Source organism: Sciurus vulgaris (genome assembly GCF_902686455.1).
Source record: "Sciurus vulgaris genome assembly, chromosome: 4".
Taxonomy (NCBI): Eukaryota; Metazoa; Chordata; class Mammalia; order Rodentia; family Sciuridae; genus Sciurus; species Sciurus vulgaris.
The window spans coordinates 171,545,647-171,571,594 of record NC_136464.1 but is presented as its reverse complement, the minus strand read 5'-3'; the positions used below and the strand labels follow the sequence as shown (position 1 = coordinate 171,571,594).

The window sequence follows — 25,948 nt, the reverse complement described above, 5'->3', positions numbered from 1 at the left end:
TTGGGTATTTAAAAAATTGCACTAGCTCTTAAGATATTCACGCAGCTTAGAAAAATTTACAGCAAAATTAAAAATTAAAGTTTCTATTTCCTCCTTTTCCCACCCATATCCAATACTCAAAGTTTACCCTTGTTAGTAGTTTGGGGTGGATCCTTTCAGACCAGTCATTACAAATAGTATGGTGTTAAATTAAATTAAATTAGACTTGAAGCTACCTACAATACTTTAATACATAGAGAATTGCAACTTAATATAGTATATAAACAAACAACAACTTAAGCAGAAATATATTCTTCTAACAAGTAGCTGAGTCTCAGCCAAATATAGCAGGAGAGATTCAGCCAATCACAGGCTGCCAACTGATCAGAGGCTATGGTCACATCTGGCAAATGCACTGTCATACCAAGTCCTGATAAGACAAAATTGGAAATGTAAACAATTAAGCTTTTTCTGAATGTCACTTCCTTCTCCTTCTATAAACACTTCCTGCCCATGTTGCTGAACCTTTCCTTCTTCTGAGTGCTGCCCAACTCATGAGTCATTCTCTGTTCACATACATTCTGCTAAATTTAATTTGTCCAAAGTGCCTTTTAATACTGTTAATTTTAAGTCAAGGACGGGATAAAATTGGCACCAAAGGAGAAGCCAAACATGGGCATTGAATGCTGGGGGACTTCTCTTGTCTCTTGACTTTCTTCCCTTCTTGATCAACAGTTTTTTCTCTCCCACTGAAGACAGGCTTTTTGGTACCTCAGTTCATTTGAAAGAATATGACCACTAATGAGTCCAAAATTTGTAGGCCCTCAGAATTCATGAACTACCAGACTGTTCTTGAACCTTAGTCTGATTTGACATCCCAAGGAGAGGCTTCAATTGGCCTAAGATCCCCATCTTTTGTGGGTGGATTAACTTGTGGAAATCATGGAGGGCAAGGGATTTTGGTCAGAAAAAGAATGTAAGTATTCACTTCAATATATTTTGGTCTGTATTCCATTGTAGTACATTCTTTTTAAAGTCAGCCTAATTGTATTTAAAAAGTTAGGCAATCTTACACACAGATTGTTCATAAACAATATAGCAATGAACAATTATCTGTATTATACATCATGAAATTTGGGGGAAACAGACTATGTACATTTTAGATTTTCATTTATATTATCTCTTTGCCCTCAAAAAAAAGTTTGTAGCAAATATACTTCTATAGATAGTGGGTATTTTTTTCTTTTCACCTTTGCTAAAATACTATGTGAAAAAAAAGATATTTTCTGTTTGATAGTATTTACTAATTGTTTGTTCTATGTCAGGCCTGGTCCTAGAGATTTGAATTGTTGCAGTAAACAAAAAGGCCCTACCCTCACGGAGAGGTAGCAACGAATAATTCATCAAAGTATGTGTTGATGAGTGCTATAAAATAAAAGAAAGGACAAGGTGGTTCTGTAAGGCTAGAGTAGAGATTGCTATTTAATTGGGGTGGTCAGGGAAAGACTCTAATAGGATGACATTCGTGTTAAGAACTAAAGCAGCAAGAACTAGGCACGGATGGGAGGAAAGTGCATCCAGGCCAGGTTAAGTAAACTGCCAGGCCAATTCAAGGACAAGGACCGGGAGGCTGGAGAGGAGTGAGCAAGGGGGAGATTAGGATAATACCTAAGAGTAAGGCCTAGGGAACATCTTTATCATGAGGGCAAGTAGCCTTCTATCTGTAATATCAGTAATAACAATGAAAAAGTGAATTTGGAATTGCAACCTCCAATTTCCACACTGCAGTAAGAACTCTATAGAGTTCTTGGCTTAACTGCTGAGTAGTCCCTGGAGATGAGAGAAGTGCAAGACGGAACAGAAGGCATTCGTTCAAAACCCCGAACTTCGGTGTTTAAGTAAAGCCTAACCCAGGCTGGTGACGCCTGCCTAGAAGACGTTCCAGACAGACCCCCAACCCCAGCTCCCTCAATTATTCCCAGCAGGTCGGGCTTTGGCGGAGAGGACCTGCGCCTGCGCGCTGGTGCCGCGCGGCCGCGCCTCTCTCCGGAAGCTGCGCCGACTTCCCCGTAACGTGTCAGGGGAGCGAAGTGTGTCGCAAAAAGTCGCGGTGATACTTTCCTCTGGCCGTCGGACCTGGTGCTTTACGGTGCGAGGCACTGCTGAGCTGGGCGATGTCGGCGGAGGGCCGGGCGGAACTCCTGGGTGCGCCCGGCAGCTTTGCGAAGCGGGTCCTGGTGACCGGGGGTGCTGGTTTCATGTAGGTAACAGCGCCGCCAGTTTGTCCCCGGAAGCCCCAACCTTTTCCTGCGACTCCGCTTGCCCTTGGCATTGTGGGTCCACCTCTGTGGGGGGTCTCAAGTGGGAAGGGTCCTAATGCACCTCCGGGACCATCCTACCTTTCCTCTCTCCCTGGCCTGCGAAGACGTGTTCCTTTGAAGACTTCTTTAAAACGCCTCCTTCCCAAAGCAAGAGTACTGTGGTACTTTCTCCGCTCCTACCTGTCACTCCCTGCGGTGTGCACAAGTTAAGAGGTCGCCCACTGCTTCCCACGCCCACCCCCAGCCTGACCCCACCCTGCACCACCACGATGCACAGGCCTTTACGTGTAAGCACCCCCCAAACGATTTGGGGATTATGATAGAATTTATTTATTCTTCAGACTTCTAAAAATCCTTGGTTGCTGCTGAACTGCACTTAGACGATTGTTGCCTTTTTCTGATACCTACCTTCGATCAAGTCCTTTCTCTGTAATTCCAAAGTATGTCCTCGATGTGACCACCTCTCACTCTCCGCCTTCCACCCTAGTCCTCAGTACCCTCCCCGCCTTTTGCCTAGACTGCTGTTGTAGCCTCCTGATTGGTCATACTGCTTCTGCTCTTACTCTCTTAGAGTCTGTTCCTCACACAGAGGTCGGTGTTTGACTAAATCAGATCATGTTAGTGCATAGAATTTCACTCCAGCAGTTTAAAATTCAAACTCCTACAAAACTCCTTTGCCCAACCCCTACTTTTCTAACCTGACCTGTTGCTTTTCTGTTTCTGGCACGCTTACCCTCTTACGGTTCTTGGAGCACACCAGGCTGGTGCCCTCTTCTGTCTTGAAGCATTTTGCCCTTGCTTCTTTACTTCCGCTGCCTGCACCACTCAATTAGGGTTTTTCCTTGAATATCACCTCCTCAAAAAAGTTCTTGCCTGACCACCTATCTAAAATAACTCCTTTCCCAACTAATATACTTATCCCTGCCTGATATTATATTGCATATTTGTATTTCCTTGCTTATTGTCTGCATCCCATTCTAGAATGTAAACTCAATGAGGGCAGAGCCTGCAGATCACTAAGCACCTGGAAGAATACCTGGTCCCATTTTATGAAGGTCTTCAGTGATAGTTGAATGGATGAATGCAAGAATAATGAACAGGAAACTCTCCTACCCTCAAGGAACTCAGTGTCTAGTGGAAGAAGAGGAATTGTGGGGATTGGTTCTTGTTTATTGCCCATTAGCACATTAATCATCCCTTCTAATCTGATGGTCACTTGGTGGAGAGTAGCAGGCAGGCAAGTTTCACCTATGAGAAGAGCATGAACATAAAGGACGGCACTTGTGTGAGTGCTGGCCCAGGAATGGTGTGACCTGGAAAATGCTGTGAAAGGCTCCCCGGTGCACATTCTGACTTCATGGCCTGGTCAACACTTGCCCTTGCTCAGGGGGCCCAACGTCTTAAGTCGAATATGCCTCAAGTTCTACTGCAGGGCCCTCTGAAGCCCAGGGACCAACAGGGTTGGTTTCAACTATTATTAGCCTGGGAAACCTAGATTTGGTCAGGGGCCCCCTTGAGGATTCTGTCTCTTGTTTCAAGAGACAACAATTGCAGAAGTTGCTGTAAACCTTGACAAATGACTGCTCACGCTGATTTAATTTTTATGTCATTACATCTGCAGTTTCCGAACAGGCACATTATAGTTTCAGTGCAGTCGCTCTGAGTAGCACCATTGTGTTTTTCATCCAGCGTTACTTTCACCCTTAAAACAACGCATGGATAGTAGGATTTGTTGAACTGGTTTTTTCCTTTATATCCAGAAACACTAAATTCTCTATTCTACATAGTATAAAGGGAGAATAAGTTAGTTTATAGATGTTGGTGAAAGTGTGCACGTGTGTATATTTGGTGTTGTGTTATTTCTTGAAAACATTTGAAGTTATCTTTGATTATTTTCATACTGCTCAACAGCATAAGAAAATATTTTAAGTATAAGGGGTTAAAATTTTCCACTCAAAAGATGTTCTTTTTTTTTCTTATAGTGCATCACATGTGATTGTCTCTTTAGTAGAAGATTATCCAAATTATATGATCATAAATCTAGACAAGGTGAGTTTCATAAAAATGAGCTTCATGCACTGAAATTACATTTCAGCTTAATTACATTTTTTTAAAGTACCAGAATCCTGTTCCTTTTTTTATGCAGTCTTTTTTAGTCACTTGGGGGTCTGTATGATTATGTGCTCATGCTATATTAATCCTATGTAGGATCTTTGGAAACTTTAACTTATGCTAAGCCATAAAGTCAAAGTTTTAAGTGTAGTTTTTTGTTGTTGTTGTTTGTTTGTTTTTTGTTTTTGCAGTACCGGGGATCAAACCCAAGGACCCTGCACATGCTAGACAAGTGTTCTACCACTGAGCCACATTCTCAGCCCTTAAGTGCAGTATTTTTACCAGAAAAAAATTCTTCACCTTTTCTAGATTCAGCATTTAGTAAAATGTGGCTAGCAGGTTTTTTTTTTTTTTTTTGGTGTTTACATGCTTTTGTTTAATTAAGTCCATTATTTAACTATTTGGTTTTATTTTATTTTATTTATTTATTTATTTTTTCTTCTTCTTTTTTTTTTATTGTAAACAAATGGGATACATGTTGTTTCTCTCTTTGTACATGGCGTAAAGGTATACCATTTGTGTAATCATAAATTTACATAGAGCAATGTTGTTTGATTCATTCTGTTATTTTTTCCCTTCCCCCACCCCTCCCACCCCTCTTTACCCTCTATACAGTAGTTCCTTCCTCCATACTTGCCCCCCTCCCTAACCCTAACTCTAACCCTTCCCTCCCCCCCATTATGTGTCATCCTCCACTTATCAGCGATATCATTCGTCCTTTGGCTTTTTGAGATCGGCCTATCTCACTTAGCATGATATTCTCCAATTTCATCCATTTGCCTGCAAATGTCATAATTACTATTTGGTTTTATAATTGTCATCACCTGGAAAATTATGTGTGTTTATTTTTTAAAATAAAATTCAGTTAAATTAATTTGGTTTTGTTGAGAATTCTGCAGTAATAATTAGAGTTTCCCTAAAGAATCTGAAAGCCATGGTTGGAAATCATGGACTTTTTGAGTCTGAACAGAAGATGGTTACCTTAATTTCCTAAAACTTAATAGTAAAGATGTACAGGCAAAGAATAACCCTTAACTCTTAGGAATTTTTGCCTGCCTTACTAGTGAACAGGAATTTTTTTTTTTTTTTTTTCTCATCTGTATACTGATTTAGCAACAGTTAACTCAGGATTAGGTATAATGAATTGTAATATGTATAAAACAGGCATCATTATTTTTAATCACTAGTTACTTTTCTGTCAGGAATAGTAAACTTTTTTAAACACCAGTAGCCACAGGCAAATTTGGGCAGGAACATAGTTTAAAGTACACATTTATAAAAAGACTCGTTTTGGAGTCTGGTATTTTGAAAAGGTATCAAAATTACTTTTTTTGTTGTTTGTTTGTTTAATATGTCAGAAGCTGGGATGGGCATATAGCTTAGCTGTAGAGTGCTTGCCTAGCATGCATAAAGTTTGGTTCTGTAGCACCACGATCAATCCACGTTTGCCAGAAGCTTAGAATGTGTAAAAGTGCAGACCAAACACACTTGAAGAGAACATGTTCTTGTTTTACAATCATTAACATCTATAGTTTTAAAAATAAATTGGCATTTTATAGGAAAAGCTAATTATCACTTTTTGTGTTGCCCCTGGCCATCCTCTCTGTTTTTAAGCTGGATTACTGTGCAAGCTTAAAGAATCTTGAAACCATTTCTAACAAACAAAACTACAAATTCATACAGGTATGGAAGTCTTCTTATAATTATTGTACTGTGTCTCTTTAGTCATACAGAAATTATAATAGCTTCCTACTTACAAGCTTGTGTGTCTGGGACTTGGCAGGCACACCTACTAAAGGCCTTTTAAAAGATCAGATAGTTAAATTCCAGAAGTACCGCATACTCTAAAGAATTCTATGTTTAGAATTCCACATAAAAAGTTGCATGTGAGTTTTGATACTTTGGCAAATCTACAAGTAGCTGGATGAATTTATATGGTTTTTAATTTTAGGTCCTCACTAGCCTGTTTAATAGGGCCTACCTGGGATTCAAAGTGGTTGCTGTGAAGTATGGTGTCCCCACGAAAGGCTAGCCACACCATGAAGCACATGGGATAGTCTCTCCCCACAAAGGCACGTTGCCTCTGGAAGGCTGGTTCTTAACTCACCACTCTTAAACAAGTCCCAAGTATAAACCAGAGCCAATCCAATTATTGCAAGGGGAAATGTTACTTTCAAATGAAACTATGTGCGATTTTATATTCTTTTCTTACAAAGTGATTTTAAAAACTCTCTTTTAACCACAAAACTTAATGAATATACTGAGCAATCAGTTCATAATTCTGTTCTATGTGAAAGTGTTTTTTTTTTTTCCATTACTAAAGGTTTGTTGAGAATATGTATTTTTAGAAGAATTAAACTATAATTTTACTTAATTGTGGTAAAATTGTTCTCCAATGTTGATTTCAACTGTTACCCTTACTTTAAATATATTTCAGTAATGGTTCTTTCAAAGTTTTTAATGCTCTTTTCCTTCATATGATAATCTTAGGTTGGCAAGAGTGTAATGAAAAAACTGTAGAAGTAGTTGGTGCTCAATAAAATATTGTTTTATACTTATTTACAAAAATGTTTTGAATTGAATATATTACATTCTATGATGCTGGAGAAATACATCATTAGTCTACTCGTCTGACCATGTGGTTGGATGTTCGATATTCTCTATCAAACTGGGATGTGGGAGATGGGGCATGTTGTAGCAGAAAATGGTTTTGGTGAGGACAGTGCTCCAAGAAACCTAGCGTTTTCATGTTTGCTTTCTCATATAGGGTGACATTTGTGATTCTCACTTTGTGAAGCTGCTTTTTGAAACAGAGAAAATAGACATAGTACTACATTTTGCTGCACAAACACATGTAGGTAAGCATTGTTTTATGCTATAGATGTGATTGGCATTTCTTTTTCCTCTTGTGGCTAATTAGCTTAAATCCAAAGACCAGAAATAAAACTGGTTACCTAATACACATCTTTGAAAGAGGGTATACATGCTGTACCAGAAAAACAAGTGTATCATTGGTATCCTTGGCACTTTTTAGATCACTTTGATTAGTATGAGTTGAAATGTAACCGGGAATAGAGTTAAATCAAATTCAAACTAGTGATTCAAACCAAATTCAAACTAGTGATTACTTATGAAAGGTAGTAGTGAGGAAATGGGCCTTCAGCTGTTTTGTTCATGTTGTTTTTCTTACGTTGGGTGGAGGGCACACAGATGAACATTATATTGTTTTCTGTACTGTTTTGTGAATTTGAGATATTTTCTAATAATTTTCTGACATTTTTACAGTATGATACAACATATATGCAAAAGAATTTAGAAGTAAAATAAATAATGATAATATAGCCATCACCTAAACAAAAATCAGACTGTTGTCAAATCCTCTTTGGTAGTGCACTGCAACTGCCTGCTGCCTGGTATAAGTTATTTCCTTTGCTTTTCTCTATAGTTTTGCTGTTTATATTATTATCCCTAAGCCTTATAAGTTTTGGTTTTTAAAATTTTATTTAAAAAACATATAAGGTGATATATAGATATTTCTTGTCTTACTTTTACAAAATCCATGTAGATTCATCTGCACATTTGGGTGTAGGTTCAGTTTGTTTGTTTTCAGTGCTGTATAATATTCTAATTAAGAATTGGCACAGTTTACATAGATATTTCACTCTTGATGGACATTTGGGTTGTTTATGCTTTTGGACAATTTTGAACTGTACTACCATGAGCATTCTTATGCATGTATCATGGTACACATAAGTACACATTCTCTGATACATAATTAGGATCATCAGATTTGTCTGTTCCAACCTAAAAATAATGTCAAATTATTTTTCAGAGTATATTAATTTCTTTTCCTCCAGTAATATGTGACTTCCTATTGCTCTAGATCTCACCAAAGCTTAGTTTTTTTTCAGATTTTTCATTATTTCCAATCTCAGCAATGTGACTAGTCTTTTATTATGTTTTAAATTTGCATTTTCCCTGATTGCTAGTAAATTTGAGTACTTTTTATGTGTTTTGGTAATTTGAATTTCTTCTGTGAAATGCTGTTGAAATCGTCTGTCCATTTTTTTAATTTGGTGGTTTACCTTTTTCTCATTGAAAGAGATGTTTCAAAATGAAAAATGAGAATCAGTAATCATTTTGGGTGGTTGAGCCATTTACCTTTATGCAGTCATTTTCCTAGGTGATATGTACACTTCGAAGTCCATTTTATTTGACGTTGATATGACTGTGTCACCTTCTTGTGTAGGTTTTTTTTTTTTTTTTTTAATTAGGGCATTATAGTTATACATAACATGTCTTTTTCCAGTCTCTTTTTTCAACCCTTTCTCTGACTTTATGGCTTAGCTGCATTTCTGATAAACAATATATATTTGGATCATGGTTTTTATTTTAATTAATTTGAACGTCCTTGATAGTCATTCTCTTGCTTGCTTTTTTAAGGACTTAACTAAGAAATTTTTCTCTTTTTCTCCCTCTGCTAGTGTGAAAGATATATGTTCTTTGTATTCTTTGAGTGGTTACCTTAGGAATTACACATGTGTAATTAGCTTATTCAAGTGTAAAGTTCATTAAATCCTTTGCCCTCCTCTCAGGTAATCACTTTAACACCATTTAGTTATTCCCAAGTTTTTTTTTTTTGTTTTTTTTTTAACCTAGAATTGTAAGTCTATCTTGTTTTATTTTGTTTTTCAATCCCATTAGATATTCATTCCTATTATTTTGTGGTCAGTATTACTATTTTGTATAGTCAATATTCATTTTTTTAGAGGTTTATAGATAATATTCTAATCATGTCATTTATTTTCACTTATATGTGGAATATCTATATGCAAGTGGGCTATCCATATAAATTATTAGGATGATTTGAGATTTAATTGATGCTGAAAAGCCAGGTTAACTGCTTGATACTTTTTATTTTAGTAAGCTTTATTTGACTTGGTTTTCTACTGTCCTCTTTCTTTTAGTATCATTATAAATCCATAGAGTTGACCACATTTGATTCTTATTTTGTTTTAATCAATTTCAGTTTATATTCAGATTGACCCACCACTAGCCATAGAGAGCCAGAGTTGCTTCCTGGGTCCCTAATAATCTTTGTAGCGATCTTATTCTCTAGTATAGCAGGATGTTCTGGGCTTATCTTTAAGGTTTCTTCCCAGGATCTGAAATCAACCCTTCTTCTGAGGACCTGTGGTTCCCTTTAGTGGGAAATGGTAGTCATAGGCCACAATCTGGGCACCAGGCATTCTCGCTGCTGCTGATTGAACATTGTTTCTGTGAACAGAGCTAAGGAATATTTACTCATTTGCCTATTATTTAAGGTTAGGTACATCATGAGTTCACAACTAAGATGCCTGATTCAAAGTTGTTATTTAACTCCATGGGTCTTGTATTTCCTTTCCCTTTTTCTGAATACGTTGGTCCTCAATAGTACCATCACAATTTCTCATTTTCTTTTCTTTTTTCCTTTTCTTGGTGAAAGGAACCCAGGATGCCTTACTACTGAGCTGCATCCCCAGGCCATTTTTATTTTGTATTTTGAGACAGGGTCTTGTTAAGTTGCTGAAGTTGTCCTTAAACTTGCGATCCTCCTGCCTCAGTCTCCAGAGTCTCTGGGAGTGCAGCCATGTAGCACTTCATTTGTTTGTCATTTTTTAAATCCCACAATACAAGAATATGAGAATAACAACAGCAACGTTGTCTACGACAACCTGGGTTTTTTTGTTTGTTTTGTTTCATTTTGTTCTTCAGTAGCTTCCCACGAGGTATACAAATTATTTTGTTTTAAAGTTACTCAAAATAGTTCCTCTGCTTGGCAATGTTACAAGTAAATTCATTGTTTGATTCCTATCTTCCATTTTGCTTTTGAATTTTAGAATTTTTTTTCCTTTTTTTATTGTTTTTCAGTGATGAAAAATATAAAATATTTCCAAAGTCAAATCTACCATGTAAGGTATATTTAGAAGTCTTTGGCCCTAACATTTCTTCTGTGTTTTCCCCCATAGACCACTTTATATACTTTAATTTTAGTTTATTCTTTCTTTTAAAGTAATCAGTATTCTGTGCCCCTCTTGGAGAAATGGTAATCTCCAACATACAGCTTTCTCCCTCTCGCTTTTTTTATTTGACAGTGTATCTAGGAGATCAGTCTATATGTACAATGGTTAAGTGTATTTTCCACTATTTTCAATAGTGCTAGAGTAGATGGTTTTGTACTTGTGTCTTTTTGTATATTTTTAATTGATCCTGGGAAGGGATGCCTAGAAGTTGAATTGCTGGGGACATTAATCTTCTAGAATTGCCAGAATAAAGTACTACAGACTAAGGGCTTAAAGAATTTATTTTTCTGGGGGCTGGGAGTCCAAGGTCAAAGTGTTGGTGGGGTTGATTTCCTCTAAGGCCACCTCTTGGGCTTTCAGCTCTGTTGCATTTACTCTTGTGCTCACAGGGCCTTTCTTCTGTGTGCATCCCTGGCATCTCTTTTAAGGTCCAGATTCCTTGGCACTAGGTAGATTGGACTGGGGTTCACCTTCAAGGCCTCATTTTAACTTAATCACCTCTTTAAGGGCCCTAACTCCAAATATGCTCACATTCTGAAATACAGGCAGGGCGTAGGGAGGTTAGGTGTCACTATAAATTTTATGCAACAGTTTCAGTCCATATCTTTGGGTTAGGGGATATATGCATGTTAATTTGTTTAGATATTGCCAAATTTCCTTAGGGTTGTTAACATTTTCCATACTCACTCCCAGTGTGCAAGAGTAATCCCCCGCCCCCGCCCCACAGAGTCTCACCAACAAAACGTTTTGTCAGTTTTTTTATTTTTTGCCATTATGATGTTAGAAATAGCATCTCTGAGTTTGGAACTTGGGTTTTCCTTATAAATGAGGTTGAGCTTCTTAAGCTTAAGGACTATGTATATTTTTATATCTAAACTGTTGCCTGTCCATTTTACTGTAGGATTGTTCTTATTTAGTTCCATAAGTAATTTATAGGTCGAATATATTAGTGTTTTGTCTCTAATAAGTTCAGAGATTTTTCCCAGTTTGTCATATGTCTTTTTATTTTGTTCCTAGTCTAGTTTTTGTGTTTTTTTGGCAGGGGGTGAGGTGGTGTTTTACCATGAAAGAATTTTTACAGGATCACATTTATTGTTTTTATCAGTAACAGGTTGCTCTGAAAAAGCATAGCTCTCAAATGACAGAAACTAGAAGTTTTGAAATTTTTTAGAATTTTGAAAACACTTTAAATTTAGATGCATCATTTTGTATTTTCTTCTTTTTTGGGACAAAACAGTTTTTTGAAAATTTACCACACATTAATTTCTAGGTTCTAAGAAATGTACATGTACTGTATAATGTACATGTACAAAAATCATAAATATCAATGCATGCGTATGTCATTTCCAAAAACTATTTAATTATGATGAGCGAAGAGAAGGGAATAGTCCTCTCTTAAAACAGGAATTCATTTTTTGGTGTTTGTTTTGTCCTGGGGTGAAATTGTTCTAGTCTCTTTTCTCTTCTTTTAGATCTGTCATTTGTCCGGGCCTTTGAGTTTACATATGTTAATGTTTATGGCACTCACGTTTTGGTAAGTGCTGCTCATGAAGCCAGAGTGGAGAAGTTTATTTATGTCAGCACAGATGAAGTATATGGAGGCAGTCTTGATAAGGTAAATAAGTTTACCTTTTCTCAGTTTGCCTTAGAAAATGTACACATCACCGGTTTTCCATGTAACATGATGCAGATCCATCTTATTAAACCTCTCCTGTGCTCTTCTCATCCTCACTCTCCAGAATTTCATGCCATGGTCTCTTCTGGTCAAATCAAATGCCACTCCAAGTGGTGAACAGCCTAGTCTCTATACAGTTTTATTCATAATCTGCCTGAGAGATCACAAGAGAGCAGCAGATCTAACTTTTTTGGTCTCAACCTTATAAACATGTAAGTTTATCAAGATGGCTTCAGAAGAGACAGATCAAAGCATGAGTGTGCTAGGCTGCAGCAGACTCCTATGTGCCATTCTCTGCCAGTCGGCAAAGTACAGTGGAGTATCCAGGGGCAAGTGTGAAATTATTGTAGAAAGTGGAATCTATTTTTTTATTATTCCTAAATATTATACTGTTTTGCACAAAAGATGACTCCATTCTCCAATTTATATTTTTTTCTTTTCTCTCATTTTTTGGGGAACATACAGTCCTGTTGATAAACAAATATCTATGCTACTAGGTACAAAGGCACTGAAATTAAGAAGGTACCAAAGGGAAATCTCAAAAGAATATGTACAAGTAACATTATTGGATATTAACTGTTAAAGGTTATTAACTGTTTTAAAGGTCTATCTTTTTACAGTTAATACTTAGGATGGTTGTGTGTTCTTGTGCCATATTTAAAGGAAAACTGCAGGTAACATGAAATTATGTAGAAAACATGAAGTTCCCCATATTTCTGCAGTTTTAATCTCCAAATAACTACTGTTGTTGACCTATAAAACTCTTAAGACCCACGTAGCCTTGACCCAGTAAAAACTGCAGTTTTCCTATCAAGTAGGCCTATTTTTATGTTAATTGAATTTCTTACTGGTGCTTGTCTACTTAAAAGGTCTCCCAGATGCTTCTGATCTGTAGACCTGTGAGGCGGCATCAGCCAGCTACAGGTTTCTACTCTTTGGCAGAGCTCTGAACTTGCATTGTGATAGAAGCATTCAACATTATCAGGGTAGTGGATAGGGAACGTCCAAATCTCTTCCAGTCCCAAATTCCTACAGTTGTCATTTCTTTCAAGAGATTTAAATTATTCGTTGATTATACATTATAATGGATGGGACAGAAGCTTCATTCCCACATATCATATATTTAGTACCATTTTTTAATTTAGATGTATTGCATAGGATGTGCCAACAATCATTTTTACCACCAAATCATTCTCTGACTTTGCTTGGGTGACCCCGACACTGGTGAACTTCAGAATGTCCCAACAGTAACTATCAGTTCAACTACACCAAGATTTCTAGAGGGAGTGACTTCTCCACCAGGCAGATTGTAAATAAATTTCAAATGGAATCTAGCATCACCCCAAAGAAATTCTTACTTCACATTGTTGGGGAGGGTTACTAAGGTAGTTTCAAAGTAGACTAACTTTACACACAGCACGTGTATAAAAGAGACATTTACAAAAAGAGACACTTATTCAAACTATTACATTTAGCAGTCAGCGTGGGTACAAAAAAAAAAAAAAAACCACATTAAAACCTTGGGTTGGAATGCTTCACATTTTCCATAGAACAGAAACTAAAATAACCTGTTATACAAGTAGTCAAAAATACAGTCCTCAAAAGATACCCCCCCCGCCCCCGATAAATGAGGATTATCTAAGACATATCTCTGTAGCAACGAGGCCCTGTCAGCACTGTGCTTACTGAGTTCACAAGTCCGCTGTAACCTGTAGCTTCCCTGTCACTCCTCTCACCTCTTCTACTAAGCTTCATTTCCTGGCAGGAATTGAAACCTAATGGCCATCAGGGTTTCATGGTTTGACAAAGTACTGACCACTACAATGGGTGATAATATTAAATGTGTCTGTCACAGCACAAGTTCAAAGCCCTGCCAGAGAGTAGAAACTAGCAGCTGGCTGATGCTGCCCCACAGGTCCACAGATGAAAAGTGTCTGGGAGACCTCCCGTCTTGGATCCCAAATTTGAAGATTGATTGTTGCATTTGCCAAAATCATTGTAGTTCCCACCACCTCCAGAATTGTTCTGTCTTTACCAGATCCATGTAACCTCACCACTGCCACCATATTTGCCACCACTATGGCTGGCATGAAATTCACCATGACCACCATGGCTTCCTCCATGACCGAAGTTGTTACTACTTCCAAAATGACCTCCATAGCCACCGCCAGAGTTTTCAGATCCACTTCATCCTCTTTGGCTGAATGAAGCACTAGCCATCTCATTTCCAAACAGATTTCCTCCCCTCACACTGCCCATTCCTAGGACGGTGTTTCTCAGTGACAGACTGATCCACAGTCTTGGCTGTCAGAGGTTATCAAAGCAAAGCCCTTTTTCTAGCTGTTGCCTCAGTCAGTCCTGATTTCAGTGGCTTCAGTTTTCCCCACATATCTCTTAGGCGATGTTCTTCAGTGTCTTTTATAATGCTGCCCACAGAGATCTATTCCATAGTCACATGGGCACCTGGCCTTGGAGAATATTCTCTTGAGATAGCCCTCTGGGTTCACAATCCCATCTCCTTCATAGAGCCTCACATTCATGGCTGCACCCACCTCCTCCACAGAGGTGTCAGTGACAAACAAATCCAAAGCCCCTGGAGCGTGTCATGTCTGTGTCTCATCACCGCACGGTCTGAGTGGTCCACGTTGTTCAGAATGGCTCCTCCAGCTCCCATAGGTTGTTTCAAAAGTGCAGGCCTCCCATGATCTCCAGGAGACGGTGACAGACATGGCTTCGTGAGAGGAGAGACTTAACCATGGGCAGAAAGCTCTATTCCTTATAATCAGTGTTGATAGGGAACTCATTTTATTTTTTAATATATATATTTTTAATTTTACCAAAACACATACATATTGAAAAAAAAAATCCAAATTTAAAAAGTCCTTTAATGACAAAAAGGAGACCCTGACCACTTCTGGATCCCTAGTTCTCTGAAAAGTGATCACTTTCAACTCTGCAGTTTTTAATCACATAAACTTCTTCCTTTTGATACCCTTTCCACTCTGTATCAGATCTGGCACAGTAGCCAGGATGATTCTTAAAATAGGAGTCAGGCCATGGCAGTATTCTCTTCAAAATCTGTCAGTATTTTCACAGTGACTTTCCAGGGTTCAGGGTACCCTGCCCTCCATCCAGCTCTCTAAGCTCATCTCCCATCTCTTCCTGCACATCAGCCTTCCTGTAAGTCCTTTGGACACAGTTCTGTCTTAGAGTCTTGGTACTGGCTGTTTTCTCTGCCTGCCTTACGGGGGTTTTTGTGACCATTAAAGAAGTTATTATGGATGCCTGGAAAGATTCCAGATACATAGGGTCAGGAAATGTTTTTTTAAAATGTAGTTAACATTTCAAGTTTGTAATTTGTTTTCTACTTAGAAAGTATGTATAATACTTACTCTCTTAAGTACATCTTTTTAACATTAGGAATTTGATGAATCATCACCCAAACAACCTACGAATCCTTATGCATCATCCAAAGCAGCTGCTGAGTGTTTTGTACAGTCTTACTGGGAACGATACAAGGTAAGAACTGATTGTAGAAACTCTTGTACTGCTTTATGTTGGATCTAAATGTTAAAATTCCAACTCAACTCTAGCAGCATTTTATTTTTAGAGTAGAAGACAGCTTGCGAAACCTTACATACTAAGGAACGTAAGATAATTGATTTTTATATTGTGTGCCAAGATGCAACTTAACTCCTTGTTCAGTTCCTTGATTATTAAAGGAATAATTTGAGTATATATTTTTTCTTACTTCAGTAATAAGTAGTGTTACAGGTATAATAAAGGGCTCTGTTGGAAGCCCATGAGTAGAGGAAGACAGAGAGAGGGAGGAGAGATTCTCTTTCCTGCTGTGTGCTTCTCTCTGCGTGATTCAACATTCTTGGCTTCTCACGGGAGATAGGCCTCCCTTGCTCCTACATTTGGCTTCGCACTGATCTTTGAGTTGTTAGGGACTAGATCAGAAAGGCATTCAAGATCCTCCTGCCTTTTATGTTTTGGTAGCATTGGTCCTTTTCCCATTTGTGGTAGCTCTAAAGGGTTGATACAGTGGAGAAAGCCAGCTTGGTTACCACCTAGCTAAGCTTCGAGTCCCAGAGGTGGTCCTTGCAATGGTCAGATGGAAGAGTCCCCAGTATTCTGCTAGCAGAATTTTAAACCCACATCCATTTATGCCTGTTCTCCCTTGTCCCAATGAGAAGACATGTCGTTGTCCTCCTTTTGGACCCTCTGCTCTTATCTGAACCTCTCTTGCCTTTCTAGGAACCATACGTTAGAAAGAGTGTCTTTGCTCTGTCTTCAGGATGTGTGAAATTATTTAGGCAAAGGTGTTTCTATTTTAAAATTCTGTGTAGCTTTCAAATAATCACTGTTATAATTGCCTTCATGTTGAATACTCTTTTTAAGTTTCCAGTTGTCATCACAAGAAGCAGTAATGTTTATGGACCTCATCAATATCCAGAAAAGGTAATTTTATTCTGAATTCATGGTGATTTAGTGATTGTAATTTCTCAGTATTTCAAATAACTTCTCGTCAGTTATTTGTCCAAAAAATTTATGCTGTCATTATACATAATTATTCTGCTCAGGCTACAGAATTAGGCAGATCTCCTCTGACTTAGAGTGTGAAGACTTGAGTTTAAGTATCAACTTGACACTCACCAGCTGCCATCACCTAAGGCTCTGTGAGCACTGTCTTTCAATTGAGGGATAATGAAAATGCTCAGGGTTTTGAAGGATCCAGTGAGGTGATGTATGTGAACATGCCTTGTACTTCCTGGGACTCTAAAGCACTACAACAGTTTCCCCTCCACCACGCTGCAGTTAATGCTCTCAGTTTGCAGTCACACCATTATGTCAGGATGTAGGAAAGTGGAAAGCTAATTATTGACACAGAAGCTTATAGGTAAATTTGGATTATATTGTCAGGTTAACTGTGCCCCAGCTCTTTTTTTTTTTTTTTTCCTTTCTAGAACTGGGTATTGAACTCTCTGAGCTACATCCTCAGACCTTTCTGTTTTTGATTTTGAGACAGAATCTCACTAAGTGCCCCAGGCCGGCCTCAAACATGCCGTCCATTCTTCTGCCTCAGTCTTCTGGGCAGCTGTGAGCACAAGTGTGCACCACCATGCTCAGCTCCCAACTCAGTTTGACTGTGATATGTCTGAATGTCTTCCAGAAAATAATAAAGTAGTGAATAAAGAAATGTAGTTAAGTGGCTGGGAATCCCTGTGCAGTTGGTTCTGTATCATTCAGCCTGTTTTTAGGTAACTGTTGCCTGCCTGCCTGCCTAAATTTGGATTCTGGGTTTTCTCACTTCCACCGGTTGTTTTGATCTATTTGCTCAGAAAAAAGGGCCGTATCATGGTGTGCTGGTCTTCCTATTCATATTGTTTAATTTTTGGATTATCCTTAGCAAGTTTAATATATATTTAGTAATTTCTTGCTTGCCACATTTAACATTTCTTTGAGTTCAAGGGCACTGGAATTGACTTTTTATAAATTCCACAAGCACTTATTGAGTGAGTGCTTACATGTAAAGTGATAAGATTCAATTCCTGCTCTTGGGGAATCAACACAGAAGTGAACTTTGAGATGACAGAAAACTGTCTATGAAGACTTTCTGAGTTTTTCCACTGTTGATATCATTTTATCTTCAGGGAACTGGTTTTTATGAAATAGCAAGGTATTTTGGAGTTCTTTCACCTATTGAGTATTTTAGGCTTCTTTCATGAGTTCCTTGTTAAAAAGAACTCAAATTTATCAATATATCTATTTTTCTAATAATAATTTTTAATCTTATGAGTTCAGATTTATATTAATAAATGAATATCCATCATTTAAAATGATATTTAAATATTCTTTTAGGTCATTCCAAAATTTATATCTTTACTGCAACACAACAGGAAATGGTATGTTGTTTACTTTTGTATCTGTATGCTTTTCCGATATGTTGATAGTATTTGGTAACAGTCTCTCTTGAAAATCATAGTCTTAGAGTTGGAGGCTATAGAATTGAATGTCCCACCAAATTTAAGAATCCCTTCTTCATTTAGTGTGGTAGTTTTTTGAATAATTATAAACTGTAATTTATCTTCATGATTTACTAAAATAATTTGTTTTTAAATGACTTATAGAACTTTGAGTTATAGCATTAAAATTTGGTATCTATCTTACATAATATTACTTTTTCAGAGATTAATTTATATAGAACTATAGATATTTCTTCAAAATGAACTTGTAGTGTAAAATTGACAAATATCATCAAGTATCCATGTTTGCTGCCTTTTTTTTTTTTTTTTTTTACTGAGTAATCTCAGGTGCTTTGGACATTATTGAAAACTAAGGTTAAAATTTTAAAAAGCTGGGCTGGGGAGATAACTCAGTTGATGGAGTGCTTGCTTTGCAAGCACAAGGCCCTGGGTTCAATCCCCAGGACCACAAAAAAAAAAAAGAAAAAAAAATTTAAAAAAGCTATTAAGATTTTGTGTTTTCCGTAACAGATTTCTAGGATCTTGGTAGGAATTGTCTTCTCTGTATTTGTACCCAGTTGTTGTTTCATCCTGGTTTGGGAGAGCTTATTTTTTTATACTTCATGATTCTGCTTCATTTAATCTGTTTAGCTGCATTCATGGATCAGGACTTCAAACAAGAAATTTCCTTTATGCTACTGATGTAGTAGAAGCCTTTCTTACTGTCCTCAAAAAGGGAAAACCAGGTGAAATTTACAACATTGGAACCAATTTTGAAATGTCAGTTGTCCAGCTTGCCAAAGAACTAATCCAACTGGTATGTATTTTTTGTAAAAAGACAGTGTTTGCACAACTGTAACTAATCACTAATTTAGTCAGTAGCAATAATTTACAGTTGATTTAATTATAAAATGAGCAAATGGAAAATGAAATCCATAATTTTGTATCCCATATGTGTCTTCACTTGAAGTTCTATCATTCATTTAGTAACATTTTTTTTGGAAAAAGATAATTCATTAAATGTACATGTCCTAATTGTAAGACAACACAATTTTGTAAGCGCAGACTGTGTATCCTAGAACCAAAAAACAATGATATGTAATATATCTAGGCATATGAATATACATATATATATATATATATATATAGAGAGAGAGAGAGAGAGAGAGAGAGAGAGAGAGAGAGAGTCATCAATTATAAATCAGGATTTAGTAGAAAGAGGAACTAGGTAGTAACCAGAGGTCAAGAAAATTCATTTTCTCCCATGGTTTATATAATGTGTATTATTTTTGGGCTTCAGGTAAAATTTAGGTTATGAAGTATAGGAAACATTTTTATATAAGGTGTAAAAAGTATTTTTCCTGTTTCCCCTGCTTTGAGGCAATTGTTTGTTCTTGTCTTTTAATCTACTATTAAATACCATTGTTATTCTCTAGTCTCCTTGTATTATTTGACTCTAAAGCCTTCTCCATTTTGACAGATCAAAGAAACCAATTCAGAGTCTGAAATGGAAAATTGGGTTGATTATGTTAATGATAGGTGAGTAACAAGTTAAAACATTGGGGAAAGGTTGTGAAATTTTAGGTACTTATAAAATTATAAATGATATGGGCTTAACCAAAAACTAGTTTATCTGTTTTTAATTTTCTGGTAAAAATTTTTTTTTTCCTAATTTTAAGTGTCATATAGATTAGGCACAGCACTGTTACTAGCTATGTGACAAGAAAGTTATCAACCCTTTCCAAGTCTGAGGTGTCCTTCATTGTGAAATAGGGATAATAAGATCTTACTTATGATGGTATTTTAAGGTTTAATTATGTATATAAAGTACTTGGATCAGGGCCTGGCACTTAAGAACCTTAAGTTATATGTAGTTATTTTTTCATTCATCACACTTTTCTTAAATTCCTTCTGTGTGCCAGGCACTAGAATTAAATTGTGGCTGAAATAAATCACAAAAAGGATAAACCACGGAGAGGGTTAAGTGTTGGGGATTATGTTTTGGTTTTTTTAAAATAAATTTTCTACAATAAGCACATCATTAGAGGGAATTATTTTAAACTTTTATTGTGGTAAAGATGCATGAAAACACATTATATTTCTTAGTATTTAAATTTGTAAATATATAGCTACAGTGTTTACAGTGTTATTTTAAATCTCTTTTGTTTGCTAAGACCTACCAATGATATGAGGTATCCAATGAAGTCAGAAAAAATTCATGGATTAGGATGGAAACCTAAAGTGCCTTGGAATGAAGGAATAAAGAAAACAAGTATGTTATGACTTGATATTCTGGGAGCAATTCAAAAAAAGTAAAAGTAATGCATTTTTAGAACACCATACAAATTCAACAAAATATTGTGATGAATTACTAGCACTTTTCCAATTGTAATGTTTAATATACTTCTAACAACACTGTTTCCTAAACATTTTGAAGTTCATAGATTAACTTATGAGTCTTTCTTTATCTTATCAGCATTAAATCAAATACCTATTTAATTGATTGTGAGGTACACACTTTTTTTACTTTCTTCATATTCATGATATCTATTTGTTTTATAATTGCTGATGTCTTATAATTATTATTGCAGCTTTCTTTCCCTTTATTAGTGGTGTGTTAAGTAATCATCCATCTTTGGGTCAGTAGCATGTTAGATTTCATGTAATATAAATAGTTATAATCCTTGAGTATCTTGAGTCATTTTATATTGAAACAAACAAATTCAGTATATGCAGAAAAATCTATTGAAATAAATAGAAAATCTGTGTTAAAAAGTTCTATTTAGAAATGTACTCATAAGAAAAGATCTATCCAAATAGAAAAAAGGCTTGACTAAGAACCTGATCCTATATTCATATATAATAAACACATGACCAGTGCAACGCCATATCAGGTACAACCACAAGAATGGGAATTATACTCCATGTATGTGCAATATGTCAAAATACATTCTACTGTCATGAATAGCTAAAAAGAACAAATTAAAAATTTTTTAACTAACAAAGAAAAAAAGAACTTGAATATAGCTAAGCATGGTGGTACACATCTATAATGCTAGCTCCTTCAGAGGCTGAGGCAGGAGGATAGCAGGTTCAAGGCCAGCCTGGATGACTTCACAAGATCCAGCCTCGACATAAATATAAAGGTTTGGGGATATAAGTCATGGTAGAGAGCCTCTGGGGTCCATCCCCAGTTTAAAAAAATAAAACAAAAAACTTGAAATATAATAAACTTGGATTGAATATTACAAAGCAAAATCAAAGAAACCTTTAAACTATTAGATGTCTTTTAACTGAAAATGCTTCTTTTGATAGTATGGCATGAAATAATTTCATATATTAGTAAAAGAACATTCAACATCATCTCACTCTGCCTCTGATGCAGTATTACCATATTTATAGGAACAGAGATTACACGTTTTTATAAAATAACTCGTAAAACCAAATGACTTTTCCCCCTTACCTCAAATTCCTTAAAATTAAAATGTCTTAAACAGTTGCTATCAGCCAGCTCAGTATTATAGGACTTTTTAAGTTAAAGAGAAAAGAGTTAATTTTAAATTCGCAGATTTTCAGCCAATAAAATGTCTTCTAACTTCATTGTTAAATTCAAAATAGCTTTGTTAATGTACAGCCTTTGCTGCTGAGCTGATGAGCAAAACTTATGTAGCAGGAATTCAGTAAACATTAATTAATGTTTAGTTTTTCATTTTTTATTTTTGTCTTTTGTTTTTCTATCAGTTGAGTGGTACAGAGAGAATTTTCACAACTGGAAGAATGCAGAAAAGGCACTAGAACCCTTTCCTGTATAGTCAGCATTTATATACTCGGCGTAGTTTTCAGAGAAGAAGAAAATTATCCTACCTCAACAAGTGGTATGAAATCAAGTGACCAAATGAAGTGCCCTCTTTTCATTTGGAATTAGATTCATCATTTTTTGTATTAAATTCAAATGCAAAGTGCCTCGGTCTTTGGAAGAGTTTTGATTGGCACAGGATTTAATTATCAGAATCCTCTCAGAAAACATCTCCTGGAAATTAGGAAATAGTAGGCATAGACTATCTAGGGGTGGGCCAGGAGGGAGGCTCCTGGTTCTGAGAACAAAGTCAGGTAGCAGCAGTAGGTGGATGGCAGCCTTGACTGGCTTGGAACTCATTTGGCTTCCCAGCCTTTGCCAGTGCCTAGAAAGTCTTCCAAGTTCTCATTTATAGGCAAAGTAGGAGAGTATTGTGCTATAATTCAGCTTTTTCTCAAGATATGATATTGTGCTATAATTGCTTTAAAAATGGAACAAAATGGAAGCATATCTAGCACTTTTTAACTTTGGATAATTTTGTAAAATTAAGTAAAATGCTTTTTAAAAAAGGATATAAAATTTTTGTATTTTCAAAATCAGTTGTTGACCCATATATAACCTGTATCAGGGAAATTTTATCATGTATTTACTGTTTATAATTATTTTATTTATAAAATCAGTATTTTAATGTATTTAATGTAGAATGAGACATTTTTAAGTAATGTATATTTTTATTTTGCTTTAGAGGAATTTAAAAAAATGCTTGATTATGTATGTTTAATCACTCTGCCCTAAAGACCATAAGATGACTTGAAAATAACTGACTGGACATCAGGTTGGGAAAGGGAGAGGAAGCTGATTGACCCTCTAATTATCAAGAATACAGATTTCAAAACTGGCCACCTTGGATCACTGGACATATGGCTCGAGCAGTTTTCCTTTATGTGGAATGTGCTGTTGCTTGAACCCCAAGAAGCCTACAAGGTACCACTTCTTCTTTGTGGAAGAGGATGTAAGAAACAGCCATCTGACTTACTTTGGAGCGTGTGCCCTGGCATACCCGGATCATCAGACTCCTAAAAACATTACTGAAGTGGCAAACCCCTGAATCATCATCAGGTCGAAAGTGAATTATCAGTGCATGAATGTGCTCTCCACCTCCCCTTAATCCTGCCTGATGCCATCAATGTGATAGATCCATGTGACACTCTACAGGATGTTCAGAAGATTCAAGTCTCCCAGGAGAAGAGAACTAGTTCATATAGTCCTTAGGTGTAATTGAGTGCATCTGTCTCCTTATCTTTTGTGATCAAGCTGGAAATGTACACATTCACCAAATCAGTGATTGAATACCATGTACCCTCACTAGGAAGATGCTACATGGGCATCACAGCTGCCATGAGAGTTGCTGCTTGATTCAGCTTGCGGTTGTCTGCAATTGTTCTCCAGGATACCCGGTTTCAGCAGGGACCAGATTAATGAGATATATAGAGATGTGATGAGGACCCACCCCTGCATCCTTGACATCATCAAGGGTGACCTCATCCTCACCATCTGGAATATGCATTTTGTTTTTGATTTACTATTTGGCCAGGGGAGTGGCCAGTAGAGGCAAGGCTGTTAAGCTAAGGTCAGGGCACTGATTGAAAACCTAGGACCCTGATATGTGCATGGAAGTATTTGGATGGATGCCTTTAAAGATTTTAACTGAAGTTTTTTAACTAGTAAGTCCTGAGTTTGGTGTTGGACTTTGTCTTCTCTATACCTCAGGTGATAAGGTACTCATTTAGTTGTCACTTGTTTGTTAATTACACTCAGCTTTTCCTTTACCTTCTCTTCCTGTCCCTTCTGTAGGTACCAGTACAACTTATTAAAGACCAATCAATGCCATTACCCTTGTCTGACCTGTTCTCCTGACCTTTTCAAAAGCCCAAATTACTGCACCAGCCTTGGCAGTATGGTCCCCTCTATGGGACATCCTCCTTAGTCACCATACTTGAAAGTTTTAGCAGTCAGGTGACTGCCTTGCATGTGGGACTACTTGTACCTCATACACAGGATGGTACTCTTGAACAGCCAGGCAGGGAGTGTTTCAGTTCCAAATCTGTCTTACCAACTGCCTTGCTGTATCACTCTTGGAACCAACTGTGTCATTTGGATCCTCTGAAAAGAAGGGACTGAGACAGAGTTAAAGGCACAGCGGTTTCTTAACAGGGAGGGAGAATGTTTAATGGGCAGGAGAAATCTTGAGGCAGCATAACAGATCTAACAGCTGTAAAGAGAAGGGAGAGGAAGAAGGGCTGGTAGAGACAGCCTCCAGCTGTTGCAGGTCTGACAGGATGTCAGATAACCCAACAGGGAGCCCTGGAGCCAGCTCACTTGTTGGTGAGTTTCCCCACTGGGCAGAAATGGCCAGGCTCCTGGATATGCTCATTCACGGCTACGTGAGCTCAGCAGCAGCTGAGGTGCTAATCCAGAATGCTTGGCAGGGTGAGGCTGTCAGCCAACTGCATTCTTGGCAGTGGAGTGGCAAGCTCTTTCTCCAAGGAAATCCTTTATAATTGCCACCAGTTTGTAGTAGAGAAGTGGATCATGGGATTTACTCACTCTCAGTACAGATTTTCAACCAAACCATTATCTTTTAGTCCAATACCTTACTCTCCCCCATCCCTCCTGCCAGCACCTCCCATGTGAGTACCTCCCATGGCCCTGTCCTGAGCCTCTCTGGTTTCTATGAGGTTGAGGTTCCCAGAAGGATTTCTGGAGATGATATTTAAAGTGGGTCTTAAAGGATGGAAGGGAGTTAGAAGAGGAAGCAGAGGGTGAGTCTAGGCAGAGGGAATAGAGTGAAAACATCAAGTGGTGAATAATACTGTTGAGGCAATAGCAGATCCTCAGTATCTAGCAGTCATTCTCAAAATGTGTCCCCAGGTCATTAGGGAAATGCAAATTGAAAGTATAACACTTCACACCCATAAGGATGGCTGTCATTAAAAAAAAAAATTAACAAGTGTTGTCAAGGACATTAAGAAAGTAGAATCCCAATGCATTGTTGGTGATGGTCAAGTGATGTAGCCACCATGGAAAATCATATGTTGTGGTTCCCCAAAAGTCCAATTGAGTTACCACATCATCTTGCAGTTTGACTCATAGGTCTATATCCAAAAGAACTGAAAGCAGGGACCCAACTATACATGCACACCAGGGCTTATAACATCATTATGTTATAACATCGTCACTCACAACAGCCACAAGGTGGGAACACACAAGTGTCCATGGATAGATAGAACGGATGAATAAAATGCAGTTATGTACAGACAGAGGGAACATTATTCAAAATGGGGAATCCTTACACATGAAAAACATGGATGAACCTTGAGCAAGGACATTATTCATAAGCAGAGCCAAAGAGCAATACGGTATGAGTCCTCATAGATGAGCTACCTAGAGAGGGCAAACGCATAGAGACAAAGAATATGACAGAGGTTTACTAAGCCTCAGAGAGGGAGAGAAGGGGTATTGCTTAATGTATACAGAGGTTTTGTTTGGGAAAATGAAAAAGTTATGGAAGTGGATAATGGCGATGTTCGTGCAATGTTGTGAAATGTATTTAATGCCACTGAATTATATACTTAAAAGTAGATACAATGGCAATTTTACAATATGTACATTTTAACCATGTTAATAATTGTAAAGAATGTGTTCCCAAACCAGTCACCTCCATCACCAGGGAACTAATTAGGAAGGCAAATTCTTGGACCGCACCTCAGACTGACAATCAGAACCTCGGGAGGTAGGGCCTAGTAATTGAGATGAGCCATAATGTTTGAGAGCCTCTGCTCTGCAGTGTGAGACGGGGAAAAAACGCTAGAGGGGAATGTGGTAGGATGCTAATCTTGCCAGTGAGGTGCTGATTCTGGATTTTAAGGAAGAAATGGACATTGTCAGATTTGTGGATTTATCTGTTTTCTAATTAACATGTGCTTTTTGCAGAAATCTTGGAAAATTAAATAAAAACCAGAAAGCCATCGTAA

The 25,948-nt window shown here is 37.3% G+C and overlaps 1 protein-coding gene across 3 annotated transcripts; it reads left to right on the top strand.

Annotated features, from left to right (window-relative positions):
• Positions 1–2,063: 2,063 nt before the first annotated feature.
• On the top strand, positions 2,064–25,948 carry TGDS (TDP-glucose 4,6-dehydratase). 3 transcript variants are annotated; one of them, XM_079136696.1, is made up of 12 exons: positions 2,064–2,239; positions 4,283–4,349; positions 6,027–6,095; positions 7,180–7,270; positions 11,947–12,089; positions 15,570–15,668; positions 16,554–16,613; positions 18,015–18,058; positions 18,770–18,935; positions 19,599–19,657; positions 20,293–20,390; positions 21,860–25,948. In XM_079136696.1, exons 1-12 carry the CDS (start codon positions 2,154–2,156, stop codon positions 21,928–21,930), a joined length of 1,053 nt encoding a protein of 350 aa, XP_078992822.1. In that variant the 5' UTR covers positions 2,064–2,153; the 3' UTR covers positions 21,931–25,948. The 3 variants fall into 3 exon arrangements, with proteins under 3 accessions (XP_078992822.1, XP_078992824.1, XP_078992823.1); XM_079136697.1 differs by having other exon boundaries at positions 2,105–2,587; XM_079136698.1 differs by lacking the exon at positions 20,293–20,390.

What these genes read in the sequence shown, in the direction of transcription:
- TGDS (XM_079136696.1), top strand. Translation starts at nt 2,154, where the DNA reads ATGTCGGCGGAGGGCCGGGCGGAACTCCTGGGTGCGCCCGGCAGCTTT. An exon ending in CTTACTGGGAACGATACAAG is followed by an intron (nt 15,669 to 16,553) that starts GTAAGAACTGAT and finishes ACTCTTTTTAAG; the next exon opens with TTTCCAGTTGTCATCACAAG. An exon ending in CCAAAGAACTAATCCAACTG is followed by an intron (nt 18,936 to 19,598) that starts GTATGTATTTTT and finishes CCATTTTGACAG; the next exon opens with ATCAAAGAAACCAATTCAGA.